Below are 17,288 nucleotides of genomic sequence, written 5' to 3'. Positions count from 1 at the left end.
AGTGATGCTCCTACAGGTATGGTCAGATATGCAGAACCGGTAGAAAAATTTTAAATTTTAAATTTTTTCCCCTTCTCGGCTCTGGATATGTCTTTCCTATCACAGTAAAGGAGGTTGAATGTGTATAATTTTAGAAGAGCTGTGCTTTTGTGTATGTGTGTATACATACGCGTATAGTTTATATAGTAGATAATGTATGTTTTTGTGTGCCTGTATGCAATATATGCATACATATGGAGCCCGGGTGGCGCAGCAGGTAGAGTGTTGTACTGCAGGCCATTGAAGCTGACTGTAGATCTGAAGGTCAGTGGTTCAAATCTCATCATCGGCTCAAGGTTGACTCAACCTTCCATCCTTCCGAGGTGGGTAAAATGAGGACCCAGATTGTGGGGGCAATAGGCTGGCTCTGTTAAAAAGTGCTATTGCTAACATGTTGTAAGCCGCCCTAAGTCTAAGGAGAAGGGTGGCATAAAAATTGAATGAATGAATGAATGAATGAATGAATGAATAAATAAATAAATAAATAATATATTTTGCATGTTCAGGAATAGTAAATAGATAGGGAAATTGTATCTCTTTGAGGTGAGGAGAGGTCAGGCACCCTAACCCTAACCGAAACCATTCACATGACCTTTAAGCCGCCCCCTGGTCACATGATCCATCAAGCCACTCCCACCTGGTCACATGGCCGGCAAGCCACACACGCAAAATAAGCCATGCCCACAGTGTGTTAGTAAAAAAAATTGCATCCCTTCACTGGTACACAACAGTAATTTGCTAACATATGCAGATGTATTGGTCTCGGGAAGTGGTAACATTTAGCTAACCTTGTTTGGGTTCCCATATTAAACTGGATTTGACTTAGACAATAATTGGAGTGGGGTAGGAGTGGGCCATGGGGGCTAAAAGGGAACTGGAGGGCTGCAGACTAATTTGGGAAATTGAAAAAAAAATATCCTGAAAATAAGCACTAATCAATTACTTCAATAGCGTTGCCAAGAAAATTGCATAGTTATGTCCCTGTAGTTACCAATACTTGAATTCAACTCAAGAGTACATAGACATGTTGATTAGCCCTGTGGTTGGTGAAATCAAATTGCTATTATCGTTCTGTTGGCGCAGTCAAATATTTTGGCTGAGGATAACCTGTTTGGCATTTGTTTATTATAAGATTTATCACTTGCCACCTGAGTAGTTTTATAATTTAAAAAACAAAACCCAATCAATAAAAACTTGGCAAGATGCAAGCCAGTATCAAATAAAAAGTGGCAGAAAAGTGGCGGAAAAACCAATTTATAGAAAGTAACGTTATTTAATAGATTAAGGATGAAACTGAGCACAGAAGCCGAGTGCACCAGGCCCAAAAGCCTCACCATGTCCCCCCGAGGCCGAGAGCAGCAAATCTCCCTCCCCACTGCCAGCATCAGCCTTACCTTCTGCTGCTGCTGCTGCTGTTGTTGTTTTTATTATTATTATTATTATTATTATTATTATTATTATTATTATTATTATGTCAGTACAACACAGCAAACGAGATCACTATGCTGGATTTCGTATTTCATCACCAGTCGGGCGCTTCCCAATCACCTAGGACTGCGGGATGTAGCAGCGAATTATGTTTGCCGATCCCAGTAAAGCGGCCTTTTGCAATTGACAGATGGAGATTTTGTCAATTCCGATGGTTTTCAAATGTCCACTGAGATCCTTTGATGATGATGATGATGATGATTATTATTATTGTTATTATTACTACTACTACTACTACCTTACCTTACCTTCTGCTGCTGCTATTAATAATAATAATAATAATAATAATAATAATAATAATTTATTAGATTTGTATGCCGCCCCTCTCCGCAGACTTGGAGCAGCTCACAGCAACAATAATAACAATATAACAAATCTAATATAGCAAAGAAGAGGATAAAAAGTAGGTATTGAAAGTATGATTAGCGCTTTTTTCTCTCTCTGAATGTTTAAGATATCTAAAAAATATTATTATTATTTTAAGCATTGATTCTGTGTTTTTTTATTGCTCATGTTATTTTATTGTATGTTGAAAGACCTTCTGCTGCTGCTGCTGCTATCAGACTGAAAGTGGTGGCAGTGGTAGAGGGGAAGGCAAGTGGGTGGCAGTTAGCCCAAGGTCTCATGGAAGCTGAGCACGCCAGGCTCAAAAGGCATGTGAGTCTCGCCATGTCCCCTTGAGGCTGAGCCAGCAGTTCTCCCTTCACCACCACCAGTGTCAGCCTTCCCTTTTACTGCTGCTGCTATCGGGCTGAGAGTGGCATGTTGCAACACAGTGGGCCCACACCAACAAAATGATGTTCAACATCGACAAGAGCAAAGTCCTTCACCTAGGTAAAAAAAAAACCTGGACACACATACAGCCTGGGAGAAACCCCTCTCAGCAGTAGCGACGGCAAAAGAGATCTCGGAGTCTTGGTGGATAATCAACTAAACATGAGCCAAAAATGTGCAGCAGCAGCCAAAAAAACCAATACAATCCTAAGCTGCATCAACAGGGCAACACAATCCAAGACCAGGGAAGTCTTAATACCACTCTACTATACCCAGGTCAGACCACACTTGGAGTACTGTATTCAGTTCTGGTGACCACACTTCAAAAAAGACATTGAAACTCTGGAGAAGGTGCAGAAAAGAGCAACCAAAATGATCAGGGGACTAGAAACCAAGACTTACGAAGAGAGACTGCGGGAACTGGACATGGATAGCCTAGAGAAAAGGAGGGCCAGAGCAGACATGATAGCAGTCTACAGGTATACGAGCAGTTGCCACAGAGAGGAGGGGATCACTTTATTCTCCAGGGCACCGGAGGGCCGGACGAGGAACAATGGTTGGAAGCTGACCAAGGAGAGATTCAACCTGGAAATAAGGAAGAACTTCCTGATGGTCAGAACGATCAACCAGTGGAACAACCTACCAGCGGACGTTGTGAACTCCAATACTCTGGACATTTTAAAGAGGAGATTGGACTGCCATTTGGCTGGGATGCTATAGGGTTCCTGCTTAGGCAGGGGGTTGGACTTGATGACCCGCATGGTCCCTTCCAACTCTAACAATAAATAAATAAATAAATAAATAAATAAACATAGTGTCCAGGCTACTGCTGTAAGACACCTATTGTTGCCCCCTGTTTGACCCTCAGCAGATGGAAATATCTGTGTACAGCCGGAGGGCCGTACACAGGGTTAACCTATGCTAAAGTCCAAACGGTGTTTTTCCAACCCTAACCTAAGCACATTCCACAAAAGGCACGGTTCAGCAAATTCCTCACTTTACTACCTCACTCACCTGTTGGGTGGTACTTTTCCCACTGGATGAATTTTGCTGCAGTATTGTGCAATCATTTTGTATTGGACCTGGTTTGTCACATGTATCCTACCCTCTAATTGTCTGTTTACAATAAAAGGAACTCCCCTGACCTCGGTCAGGGTCGTCTCACCTTGAACAAATTCTTGCCTGTGCCTTCTGAATGAAATGATTTGGAGAATCCCGAGCGACCCACTAGGAGCGGGGGGGGGAGTCCGCACTGGCGGAGGTGGAGGGGAAAGCAAGTGGGTGACGCTCGAACGAGCACAGCGAGTCTCCCTCCCCCCATCAGCATCAGCCTTACCTTTTGCGGCAGCAGGCGGCTGAGAGCAGGGCACTTGCTCCAGCATCTCCCACAGCCCTCCTTCAATTCAATTCAATTTATTAGATTTGTATGCTGCCCCTCTCCGAAGACTCGCATCCTTGCCCATCAAGTACAGATTCGCATCCTTGCCCATCAAGTACAGATTCGCATCCTTGCCCATCAAGTACAGATTTGCATCCTTGCCCATCAAGTACAGATTCACATCCTTGCCCATCAAGTACAGATTCACATCCTTGCCCATCAAGTACAGATTCACATCCTTGCCCATCAAGTACAGATTCGCATCCTTGCCCATCAAGTACAGATTCACATCCTTGCCCATCAAGTACAGATTCACATCCTTGCCCATCAAGTACAGACTCGCATCCTTGCCCATCAAGTACAGATTCGCATCCTTGCCCATCAAGTACAGATTCGCATCCTTGCCCATCAAGTACAAATTCGCATCCTTGCCCATCAAGTACAGATTCACATCCTTGCCCATCAAGTACAGATTCACATCCTTACCCATCAAGTACAGATTCACATCCTTACCCATCAAGTACAGATTCACATCCTTACCCATCAAGTACAGATTCACATCCTTACCCATCAAGTACAGATTCACATCCTTGCCCATCAAGTACAGATTCACATCCTTGCCCATCAAGTACAGATTCACATCCTTGCCCATCAAGTACAGATTCGCATCCTTGCCCATCAAGTACAGATTCACATCCTTGCCCATCAAGTACAGATTCACATCCTTGCCCATCAAGTACAGATTTGCATCCTTGCCCATCAAGTACAGATTCACATCCTTGCCCATCAAGTACAGATTCACATCCTTGCCCATCAAGTACAGATTCACATCCTTGCCCATCAAGTACAGATTCACATCCTTGCCCATCAAGTACAGATTCACATCCTTGCCCATGAAGTACAGATTTGCATCCTTGCCCATCAAGTACAGATTCACATCCTTGCCCATCAAGTACAGATTTGCATCCTTGCCCATCAAGTACAGATTCACATCCTTGCCCATCAAGTACAGATTCACATCCTTGCCCATCAAGTACAGATTCGCATCCTTGCCCATCAAGTACAGATTCACATCCTTGCCCATCAAGTACAGATTCACATCCTTGCCCATCAAGTACAGATTTGCATCCTTGCCCATCAAGTACAGATTCACATCCTTGCCCATCAAGTACAGATTCACATCCTTGCCCATCAAGTACAGATTCACATCCTTGCCCATCAAGTACAGATTCACATCCTTGCCCATCAAGTACAGATTCGCATCCTTGCCCATCAAGTACAGATTCACATCCTTGCCCATCAAGTACAGATTCGCATCCTTGCCCATCAAGTACAGATTCGCATCCTTGCCCATCAAGTACAGATTCGCATCCTTGCCCATCAAGTACAGATTCACATCCTTGCCCATCAAGTACAGATTCACATCCTTGCCCATCAAGTACAGATTCACATCCTTGCCCATCAAGTACAGATTCGCATCCTTGCCCATCAAGTACAGATTCACATCCTTGCCCATCAAGTACAGATTCGCATCCTTGCCCATCAAGTACAGATTCACATCCTTGCCCATCAAGTACAGATTCGCATCCTTGCCCATCAAGTACAGATTCGCATCCTTGCCCATCAAGTACAGATTCGCATCCTTGCCCATCAAGTACAGATTCACATCCTTGCCCATCAAGTACAGATTCACATCCTTGCCCATCAAGTACAGATTCGCATCCTTGCCCATGAAGTACAGATTCACATCCTTGCCCATCAAGTACAGATTCACATCCTTGCCCATCAAGTACAGATTCGCATCCTTGCCCATCAAGTACAGATTCACATCCTTGCCCATCAAGTACAGATTCGCATCCTTGCCCATCAAGTACAGATTCGCATCCTTGCCCATCAAGTACAGATTCGCATCCTTGCCCATCAAGTACAGATTCACATCCTTGCCCATCAAGTACAGATTCACATCCTTGCCCATCAAGTACAGATTCACATCCTTGCCCATCAAGTACAGATTCGCATCCTTGCCCATCAAGTACAGATTCACATCCTTGCCCATCAAGTACAGATTCACATCCTTGCCCATCAAGTACAGATTTGCATCCTTGCCCATCAAGTACAGATTCACATCCTTGCCCATCAAGTACAGATTCACATCCTTGCCCATCAAGTACAGATTCACATCCTTGCCCATCAAGTACAGATTCACATCCTTGCCCATCAAGTACAGATTCGCATCCTTGCCCATCAAGTACAGATTCACATCCTTGCCCATCAAGTACAGATTCGCATCCTTGCCCATCAAGTACAGATTCGCATCCTTGCCCATCAAGTACAGATTCGCATCCTTGCCCATCAAGTACAGATTCACATCCTTGCCCATCAAGTACAGATTCACATCCTTGCCCATCAAGTACAGATTCACATCCTTGCCCATCAAGTACAGATTCGCATCCTTGCCCATCAAGTACAGATTCACATCCTTGCCCATCAAGTACAGATTCGCATCCTTGCCCATCAAGTACAGATTCACATCCTTGCCCATCAAGTACAGATTCGCATCCTTGCCCATCAAGTACAGATTCGCATCCTTGCCCATCAAGTACAGATTCGCATCCTTGCCCATCAAGTACAGATTCACATCCTTGCCCATCAAGTACAGATTCACATCCTTGCCCATCAAGTACAGATTCACATCCTTGCCCATCAAGTACAGATTCGCATCCTTGCCCATCAAGTACAGATTCACATCCTTGCCCATCAAGTACAGATTCGCATCCTTGCCCATCAAGTACAGATTCACATCCTTGCCCATCAAGTACAGATTCGCATCCTTGCCCATCAAGTACAGATTCGCATCCTTGCCCATCAAGTACAGATTCGCATCCTTGCCCATCAAGTACAGATTCACATCCTTGCCCATCAAGTACAGATTCACATCCTTGCCCATCAAGTACAGATTCGCATCCTTGCCCATGAAGTACAGATTCACATCCTTGCCCATGAAGTACAGATTCACATCCTTGCCCATCAAGTACAGATTCACATCCTTGCCCATCAAGTACAGATTCACATCCTTGCCCATCAAGTGCAGGCTGTACCCGGCTCTAGTGGTTCCCCTGTAGGACACCAAGATTGGAGCCTCCCTCCACTGGTGGTGAGGGCAGGGGAGTGCTAGGACTGCCAAGGCAGCGTGCCAAGGAGAAATGGGGATAGATCGAAGTCTGCACACCCCATGTGCCTTCCTGGGACATCCGCTTGCAGAGCGAATGAGCAGCGATTGCGGGACCAGTTCGGGGGTGTAGCCAGCCAGCTGTCACTACCAGTTCAGTGAACAACCACCGCTACCAGTACACCTGAACTGGTCTGAACTGGTAGCATTTCATCCCTGGTGCACTTAACCCAGCGGAACAATTTCCATGCAGATTAACACTCACAGGACAACAGTTACTTTGGTAACAGCAGAATTGGGTTCCTACCTTGATGTTGGGGGGAGGACGGCATTCCAGTAGCGAAAATGAGCTGTGCGTGCACCTCCGAATGACCGGCGTGTGTGCATGTCAGAATGAGATTTGGCTTCTGTGTTTGTGCAGGAAACAAAATATTGTGATATGACATGTGGACATGTGAGATTTTGGTAATCTTTGGCAATGTTTTGCTTCCGCGCATGCCAAAATCTCACGTACCCGCGCATCTTCTCACAAGAGTTACTTCCTGCGCTTGCGCAGAATCAAAATATTGCTCTGATGTGCACGTGGCATGCCGGACATGCACGCACAACCACCGGTCACCCGGAGCTGCGCATGCAACTGCACTCATAGCGGAAGTAAGCGGGAACCCCCCAGAGGTCAACTTGCTATGTATAGCCTGGCCCAATGAATAGAATGGAATGGAATGGAATAGAATGGAATAGAATAGAATAAAGTAGAGTAGAGTAGAATAGAATAGAATAGAATAGAATAGAATAGAATAGGGCTGCTTTCTGTCTTTAAAAATGTTTTTCTCCTTTGGGGAAATATAATATTCTGCCTTTTAAAGTACAGTATTTCTCAAAATATTTCATTCTTCTAGGAGGGTTGGCTTTCCTCTCTCTGTCGCCTGGATGTCCTCACACGATACAGTATACTGAATTTGGGGTTTCTATCTTCACGAGATACAATTTTTAAAAAGCGTAGAGATGTACCTTTAATTAGTTAACCATCTCCCTGAGATGCATACATTTGGGAGCAGATGGTGATTCCTCCAATGGTATTCTGAAAATGCGAACTCTGAGTAAACAAGGGAATAATTGATGACGTTATCTGGAGAGAACAAGGAAGCTGCGCTTAAGCTGTAAAGAACATAAGGAGATAATAGAATCTTTCTTTCCTAAAACATAGCTATGATCTAACACTGCAGGCTGCCTTTTCGTTCTAGAGCAGCGTTCTAAAAAATGTGATACTTAAAAAAAACATTTCTTTCTTCTTTTTAATAAAAGATCAGAGTCAAAAGGAAATGCAGAGGAAACACTATATTTTGTATTTCGCTTGGGCAAATGATCCATGCGGCAACCAGATGCTGTATTTTCCTCTCTTTTTTCCCCAGTTGAAATACTCAATGAGAACCTACTCATAAGATGATGATGACGATTATTATTATTATTATTATTATTATTATTATTATTATTATTATTATTATTATTATTATTATTATTTAGATTTGTATGCTGCCCCTCTCCAATTAATCAGTGGTTTTGTAGCTTTACTCATTAAAATGATTGCATGCTATTACAATCACCCATCAGGAGATTTGACTGGGCTAGCAGCCAAGTGGGTTATGCACCTTGTGAGAATGGGGTCAGCGAAAAGCTGCCCCTGATCCCGAAAGCCTTAAAAATGTGACTTCCACATGTCCCTAGGCTTCATAATTGAAGATGTCACACGAGTCCCTCTAGTGGCCAACTGTGGAATTAGTGCCATCCCTCAAATGAAGCATTGTCACTATTTCTGCCTTCCTGTGAAATCCCTAAGCTAAGCCAGTGTGAGATGTAGCTCCCTCCCCTTTTCTGATTTCAAGGCTGGGAACAGTAATGCCAGCAAATTCCCTCTCAGCAGCACAAGAAAGGGGAAGAAATTGATGGGTTGGCTGGCTTGGAGAGGGGCGGCATACAAATCTAATAAATTATTATTATAAATTATTATTCCTTTCTTAATTTGGGTTTGACCAGTACTCTTCCAGAATAATAGAGTTGGAAGGGACCTTGGAGGTCTTCTAGTCCAACCCGCTCCCTTCCACTTAGCTACTGGACCCATTTAATATTTGGAGTAGCGCCTATAGCTTCCTATTGGTGTTATTTAGTTAGCTGCTCAACAGCACATCTAGTATTGGGGAAAGAATTTTTCCTGCATCTTCTCTACCATTTTCATTTAATCTGATGAAAAAGTATTTGCTTGGTAAACATCTTAGGAGAGAATTTGGTAAAATTCCAGGGCAGGAGTGTCAAGCTCAAGGCCTGGTTGCCTTATCCAGCCCGCAGGGTGTTATAGCCTCTCCGTGTTACACGCAGCTGGTCACAGATGCCGAGGATCAAGAGACAGTTGTGGTGCAGTACCATAGGCCCATGTATCTGGCACCTGAGTTTGATACGAGGAGGTCAGAGAGGATGTGGTGTCGGGGGGCTGAAAGCCAACCAGGGCCTTCTGCACCTCCCGGGGTGCACATGAGTGACTCAGGAAAAGAGGAGGAGCCTCTTCGTGATGCTAGGGTATGCAGAGTTTCCAGAAGGCAGGAGTGGCTAAGCAAGAGGAGGTCTCTGTATGAATAGATCTGTAGAACAATTGGCCAAGCCCTTAGGCTATTTAAGGCTTAGCCATACGATGCTTCAATGTGGAAGTCAACATCATTCTGTAGTTTTGGGTCATCTCTCTCTCTCTCTCTCTCTCTCTCTCTCTCTCTCTCTCTCTCTCTCTCTCTCGGACATTCTTGTTCGGCTTGTGATGTTAAAATCTGACTTCTCTGATTTCTTGATAATGAACTCTGGGCTTGCTGTCAACCTTGCGTAAGTTACAGAGAAGGATATTTGTTGGGATATTTGTTGCCAGTTGTTAAGACATGAATTAGCAGCTGTCTCATCAAATAGCCTCCTTTATGATTTCTTGAACTTTTAATAGAAAACATAATCTTTCTATAAAATATAGAAAATATTAGGAGTAAATAATTCGTATTAAATCAGTGTGTGTGTGTGTACCAATTCCTGGGGGGGGGCCCTCATCGTTGGGACAGAACACAGGGTGCTTAGATCTGATGTATGGAGCTACCCTGGACTTGCTCATAGTGCCTCTGCTAATGAAAATGAGGACTCACAAGCTCCATTTTTGCTGGCAGAGGCTTGCAGGAGGCTGTCGCAGCTAAAAACAGAGCTAGCTAGCCCATTTTTGCTGGCAGAGGCCACCACTGCTGTCCCCACCCTAACCATGTCCACCCTGCCTTCTCCATGTTAAGCACAACCTTAACCTTAACCTTAACATTTTGCCCTCAATTAAATTGATTTTGACACTCCTGTTCTAGAGTAGTGTTCCTTGTCCTCAGCTACTTCAAGTTGTGTGGACCAACTCTCAGGAAGTCCAATGGCCCAAAGCCTTTCTGACTTCCCACATTTCTATTCATTTCAAAGGGGGAGATGAGCCTTGGTGGTGCAGTGGTTAGAGTGCAGTACTGCCCGCTACTTCTGCTGATCACCGGTTGCCAACGGTTTGGCAGATCGAATCTCAGTAGGCTCAAGTTGTACTCAGCCTTCCATCCTTCCAAGGTCGGTAAAATGAGGACCCAGATTGCTAGGGGTAATATGCTTACTCCCTGTAAACTGCTTAGAGAGGGCTGTAAAGCACTGTGAAGCGGTATATAAATCTAAATGCTATGAATGCTGTGGCTACAATGAGAACTGCAAACCTCATCTTGAATCATCAGCTGTTTCTTGCACTCTGGAATGTTTGGAGAAAACCACACCAGGATTATAATCCCTAGGTATGCCCATGTTACACCAAAACTCCGCAGTCTGCATTGGTTGCCGATCAGTTTCTGGTCACAATTCAAAGTGTTGATTATGACCCATAAAGCCCTTCATGGCATCGGACCGGAATATCTCCGAGACTGCCTTCTGCCGCACAAATCCCAGCGACCAGTTAGGTCCCACAGAGTTGGCCTTCTCTGGGTCCCGTCGATGAAACAATGTCGTCTGGCGGGACCCAGGGGAAGAGCCTTCTCTGTGGCAGCCCCAACCCTCTGGAATCAACTCCCCCTGGAGATTAGGATTGCCCCCACCCTCCTTGCCTTTCGCAAACTTCCTAAAACCCACCTCTGCCATCAGGCATGGGGGAAATTGATTCCCCTGGGCCGTTTCCGCTTTATGTATGGTCTGTATGAGTAGTACGGTTGTGTTTTATATCAAGGGTTTTAACATGTCTTAACTATTGGATTTGTACTGTTTTATTGTTGTGAGCCACCTGGAGTCTCTGGGGAGTCTCTGGGGAGGGGGCGGCATACAAATCCAAATAATAAATAAATAAATAATAAATAAATAATAATAATAATAATATAATACTGAAGATGGAGGAACTGGAGAAGATTCAGGGTCCAATTTTAATACCTCTCTTTTTATTTCCAAACATGAGTGCTCTATATTGGCAGAGCCTGAAAACGTTTATTTAAATCCTGCTCCAAGTTCCCATTGTTTATAATGAACCAGAAGCTTTTGGTGTCATTCTTGATATATCTGCCCTTCAAAAGCAAAGACACGCAACACCTGGCCTTTGAAGAGAGAAACTGAGAGTCAGCTGAGAAAGTTTTGAACACAAGATTGTGATAGTTCCAGTGATCGTCTCTTTCCTTTGCTCCAATGCACAGGGCCCTGAATGGTCCTTGCCTATGAGGAAATAGAACTGATGCCAATTCTGTTAGTGGCGCCCAGTGGAATTTCTTTGCTACCATGCATGCGTGGAAGCAAAACCCGCCCAAAATTGGTAAAATCTTGCGCGCATGAACCACCATAACTGCACAGCTGAGCATACCAGCTGCAGCCCAATACTGATGCTGAACCTTCTGCACATGCACAGATCATCTTTGATGACATCCGGGCGGGTGGGTGGAGCCTCCTGCTGCACTACCATTTTGCCCGAACTGTTGTAAACTGATAGCAACCCACCACTGGGCCAGATTCACCCCACGTGCTAAACCAAGGTCGTATAAACCGTCTTATGCCTTAGTAAGAATGCAGCCAATTTATTTTTTCCTCTATTTATGGGAGAAGCAATTGTTAAAACAGAATCACTGGCAGCAGGACGGTTGACCCCCATATACTCTGAGTGCCTATCAGGCTGCTGTCAAATTCCATCAGGATTGCACATTGCTGCCTCCAAGCACATTAACAAATACTATGGTTTGAGGAAGCGGTTTTGGTTTTGCGTAGGGTTAGAATGAAGCAGACTGTGGGGCATTTTCCAAAATTAGAATCCCAAGCCCTTAAGGTTTCTTAGACTTTGCGGCACCCAGCAAAATCAGCTCAGGGGCAATGAGGAATAAGGGATCCATTGCATTTCTGGCAGGAACACCCTGTCCCCGATTCTCCAGCCCCGGCCCTTATCTGCAAAAGCATCTCCACCTGGTCTAAGCAGGTATTTATAATATCTGTGTTTTATTGCAGGTGGTACGTGATCAGATCTCACACTGCACAGTGAAGCTGCGCCAGACCACGGGGCTGATGGAATACTGTCTGGAGGTCATCAAAGAGAATGACCCCAGTGGATTCTTGCAGGTGACTGGTTTTTCTTTCCCTTTCCAGTTAGGGAAAGTATGGATTGGCTCTTCTCATGGCTTCGCCCACTGTGAGATGAGTAACACGTTGCGATGTTTCAAAAGGGCCAATTTCCTGATGTCACTACAATTTTTTTAAAGGAATGGAATGGAATGGAATAGATGATAGATAGATAGATAGATAGATAGATAGATAGATAGATAGATAGAGAATAGAATAGATAATAGAATAGAATAGATAATAGAATAGAGTAGAATAGAATAGAATAGAATAGAATAGAATTCTTTATTGGCCAAGTGTGATTGGACACACCAGGAATTTGTATTTGGTTCATATGTCCTCAGTGTACATTTTTTTAAAAAGATACATTTGTCAAGAATCATGAGGTAAAATACTTAAAGTTTGCCATAGAGGTCAAATAAAAGAGGGCGGGGGAAATATTTACTGACCCCTCACATCCTGGACACAAATTATTTCAACTCCTACCCTCAAAACGTTGCTACAGAGCACTGCACACCAAGACAACTAGACACAAGAACAGTTTTTTTCCGAACGCCATCACTCTACTAAACAAATAATTCCCTCAACACTGTCAGACTTTCTACTAAATCTGCACTTGTATTCTACTAGTTTTTCTCATCATTCCTTTCACCCATTTCCTCCCATGTTGACTGTATGACTGTAACTTGTTGCCTGTATCCTTAAGATTTTTATTAATATTGCTTCTTCATTGCTTATTTGACCCCTATGACAATCATTAAGTGTTGTACCACATGATTCTTGACAAATGTATATTTTCTTTTATGTACGCTGAGAGCATATGCACCAAGACAAATTCCTTGTGTATCCAATCACACTTGGCCAATAAAAATTCTATTCTATTCTATAAGCAATAAGGAAACAATCAATATTAATAAAAATCTTAAGGATACAAACTACAAATTACAGTCATACAGTCATAAGTGGGAGGAGATAGATGATAGTCCGAGTCTTCAGAGAGGGGCGGCATATAAATCCAAATAATAAATGATAGGAATGATGAGAAAAAACTGGTAACAATAGTAGTGCAGATTTAGTAAATAATTTGACAGTATTGAGGGAATTATTTGTTTAGCAGAGTGATGGCGTTCGGAGATAAACTGTTCTTGTGTGTAACTGTCTTGGTGTGCAGTGCTCTATAGCGACGTTTTGAGGGTAGGAGTTTAAACAGTTTGTGTCCAGTATGCGAGGGGTCAGTAAATATTTTTACTGCCCTCTTTTTGACCTGTGCAATATACACGAAGTATACAATGGAATGCAGGTTGGCAGCAATTGTTTTTTCTGCATTTCTGATTATCCTCTGAAGTTTGTGTCGGTCTTATTGGGTTGCAGAACCAAACCAGACAGTTACAGAGGTGCAGATGACAGAGTCAATGATTCCTCTGAATCTAAACTGAATCAGTCCTTGGTTGGGATTGTGTTGGGATCCTCTCAACCAAAATGTGTTGAGGCAAGAATACATGAAAGTGGGGGAAGGCTATGCTATTCAGGCTCCTTCGACAAGATAGCTTCAAAGCATCTCCCCAAACACCTAAATCCAATTCCCATTGAATCCTGTGGAAGGTCATTACAATCCCATCCTTATTTGCATCTCCCTTCCTGGATTAATTTTCTATCTTACAAGAAGTTGGAACTCATAAATTCTTTAAATGCTGTTGTCATTATCCTCCCAAACTATTCTTCTCCCAGTGGTTTCTTACAGAGATCTATGCATAACTACGATGATTCTTGGCTTTTCCTTCTCAACAGATTTCCGATGCACTGATCCGAAGGGTGCACCTGACTGAGGATCAGTGGGGGAAAGGGACGCTCTCCCCAAGGATGACCACAGACTTCGACCTCAACCTCGACAGTGCCCCTTTGTTGCAGTCCATCCACCAACTCGACTTCGTGCAAATGAAATGTAAATGTATTTTGTCGGTGTGCTTTCAAAGGAGCAATTGACTTAAAGTGCTACCCAAAGCTATCTTAAATATCCATATTATTAAAACTGTATTAAAATAATGACGGTTCTACAGATTTAAACAGCGTGAAAGGGAGAAAGAACTATGTCCTACTCTCACACATTCTTGGACTCATCCCATTTGTCTAATCTGGATTGTCTAATCCAATGTCTGCGGAGAGGGGCGGCATACAAATCTAAATAATAAATAAAATAAATAATAATAAAATGTTTGCCTATCAGTATCCTCCCGTTCTCAGAAGGAAATAAGGCTCACTCTGGGCCACCAGGAACACAATGGACGATGTGTAGCCAATAGATGTTATTTTCCCCCCGCCTCACATAATTATAATTACATAAACTATATACATATTATATACATGTAATATTGTATAAATATTACATATTTATATCATATGTAATGTGTGGTGTGGTATGGAATTGCATCAGTCCTAATTCCTGGCAGTTACACAGGCAAGTCTACCTAGAACTTCTTTCTAGCTAGAGGTTTTGGAAATTGTCCACTGCTTTTTTCCTAAGATCAAAGTGACTGCCTGAAGTTCTCCTAGTTAGCTTCTATGCTTGAGGTAGGACTAGAACTCAGGTCTTACAATCAGTGATGGGCTCTTATGGGTATGGTCAGGTACGCCAAACCGGTCAAAAAAAATTGGTCAGGTACACAGAACCGGTAGAAATATTTTGATTTTTTTTTCTTTTTTCCCCTTCTGAGTTCTGGGTATGTTTTTCCTATCACAGTAAGTGAGATTGAATGTGTATAATTTTAGAAGTGTGTGTGTGTATATACATAGTACATAATGTATATTTTTGTATTTTATATTTGTATACATAATATGTATGTAAACATATGGCATATATACATTAGATTAGATTAGATTTATTGGGTTTATATGCCGCCCCTCTCCGCAAACTCGGGGCGGCTCACAACAATAATAAAAACAGTACATAGTAACAAATCCAATTCCCACCAATCTAATTACAATTTTAAATTGTAAAAAAAATTCATAAAACAATCCCAATATATATAAAACATAGAATTAAATAGTATATTTTGGATGTTCTATAATAGTAAATAGATAGGGAAATTGTATCTCTTTCAGGCGAGGAGAGGCCAGGCACCCTTGACGTGAGTGACATCAAGTTGGCCAACTTTAAGCCAGTCACGTGGCCTTTAAGCCACCCCCCAGTCACATGATCATCAAGCCACTGCCGCCTGGTCACATGGCTGCCAAGCCACACCCACAAAATAAGACACGCCCACAGTGTGGTAGTAAAATCTTTTGCAACCCTTTACTGCTTACAATGGCTTAACACTAAACAGCTTAACAGAAAAGCAAATCCTGTAATATATGAATGGGGTTTATATAATCGATATATTAAGTCCTCAACAGCTAGATATTTCTCCTTCTAGGAGGTGCCATCTATGGATGGTCAGAATAAAATAACTGAATCTACCCATCCACAGTTGAAATATCCTATTGCGTAAAGTAGTGGTTCTCAACCTTTGTAATGCTGTGACTCTTTACTACGGTTCCTCATGTTGTGGTGACCCCCAGCCATAAGTTTAGCGCCAATTCTCTCAAGAGAGCTTTAAGCTGATTGGCACGAAGGTCAGAGGGACATCTCCACTGTAAACGCCTGATTGGTCGGATTGTAAAAATATGTCCAAGGCACCAGAATAGAAGCTTTAGTTCCTAACACCATGGGAAATTTGTCTTTTCCCTTGGCCTTAGGTGACCCCCATGAAACGGTTGTTCGACCCCCAAAGGGGTCCTGACTCCTGACCCTCAGGTTAAGTACCACTGGCATAAAGGGACAGAATCCATCCTAAGTGACATTTTGGTTTTTACTCACTTGAGATGAGTTAAGCCAAACTAGTGGCTTATGTATCTTATTTTGGAAACCAATAAGAAATTTCATCATCATGTGGGATTTTCTCTCTTGTTTTCATAGCTAACTAATAAAAATGCATAAATAATTTGGGATTTGCTACTGAATTTCAAGATAGAATTTTTGGAGAGGTGGGAACTTTCACCCGAAGTAAAATTGATTACTTCTGAAACTTATTTCCCTTTTGTCATTGATCTTCAAATAAGATTGCAATGGAGTGGCAACATCATTAAAAGGAAACATACCCAGTCTCACCTAACCTCAGGTCTACCCTGGCAGCTCCTTTCCTAACATTAACCAGGTCTGCCCCAGGCTTTTTCATCCATTAAAAAACCATTAAGAACAATTCTGAAAGCTCAGAGTTTGGAGATTATAACATGATGTGCTTGCTACTATATGAGTCTTTATACTGTTGGATGGCCTAACTATAGTCAACAGCTCAGTAACCTAGGAAATGTTATAGAAACAAAAACATAGAAGACTGACGGCAGAAAAAGACTTCATGGTCCATCTAGTCTGCCCTTATACTATTTCCTGTATTTTATCTTACAATGGATATATATTTATCCCAGGCACGTTTAAATTCAGTTACTGTGGATTTACCAACCACGTCTGCTGGAAGTTTGTTCCAAAGATCTACTACTCTTTCAGTAAAATAATATTTTCTCACGTTGCTTTTGATCTTTCCCCCAACTAACTCCAGATTGTGTCCCCTTGTTCTTGTGTTCACTTTCCTATTAAAAACACCTTCCCTCCTGAACCTTATTTAACCCTTTAACATATTTAAATGTTTCGATCATGTCCCACATTTTCTTTCTGTCCTCCAGACTATACAGATTGAGTTCATTAAGTCTTTCCTGATACGTTTTATGCTCAAGACCTTCCACCATTCTTGCAGCCCGTCTTTGGACCCGTTCAATTTTGTCAATATCTTT

General features: G+C 42.7%; 1 protein-coding gene across 2 annotated transcripts in view; it reads left to right on the top strand.

The window, feature by feature from the left end:
• The window catches only part of TRIM9 (tripartite motif containing 9), a 100,881-nt gene that overhangs the window by 54,576 nt on the left and 29,017 nt on the right, over positions 1-17,288 (top strand). For both annotated transcript variants that reach the window (XM_070732971.1, XM_070732962.1), the window contains exons 4-5: positions 12,354-12,464; positions 14,253-14,406. In XM_070732971.1, coding sequence (XP_070589072.1) covers positions 12,354-12,464; positions 14,253-14,406 — 265 coding nt within the window. The remainder of the gene's footprint in view (positions 1-12,353; positions 12,465-14,252; positions 14,407-17,288) is intronic.

Source organism: Erythrolamprus reginae, chromosome 1 (assembly GCF_031021105.1).
Source record: "Erythrolamprus reginae isolate rEryReg1 chromosome 1, rEryReg1.hap1, whole genome shotgun sequence".
Classification (NCBI taxonomy): domain Eukaryota; kingdom Metazoa; phylum Chordata; class Lepidosauria; order Squamata; family Dipsadidae; genus Erythrolamprus; species Erythrolamprus reginae.
The sequence above is the reverse complement of the archived record's forward strand: the minus strand, read 5'-3'. Positions and strand labels throughout refer to the sequence as shown.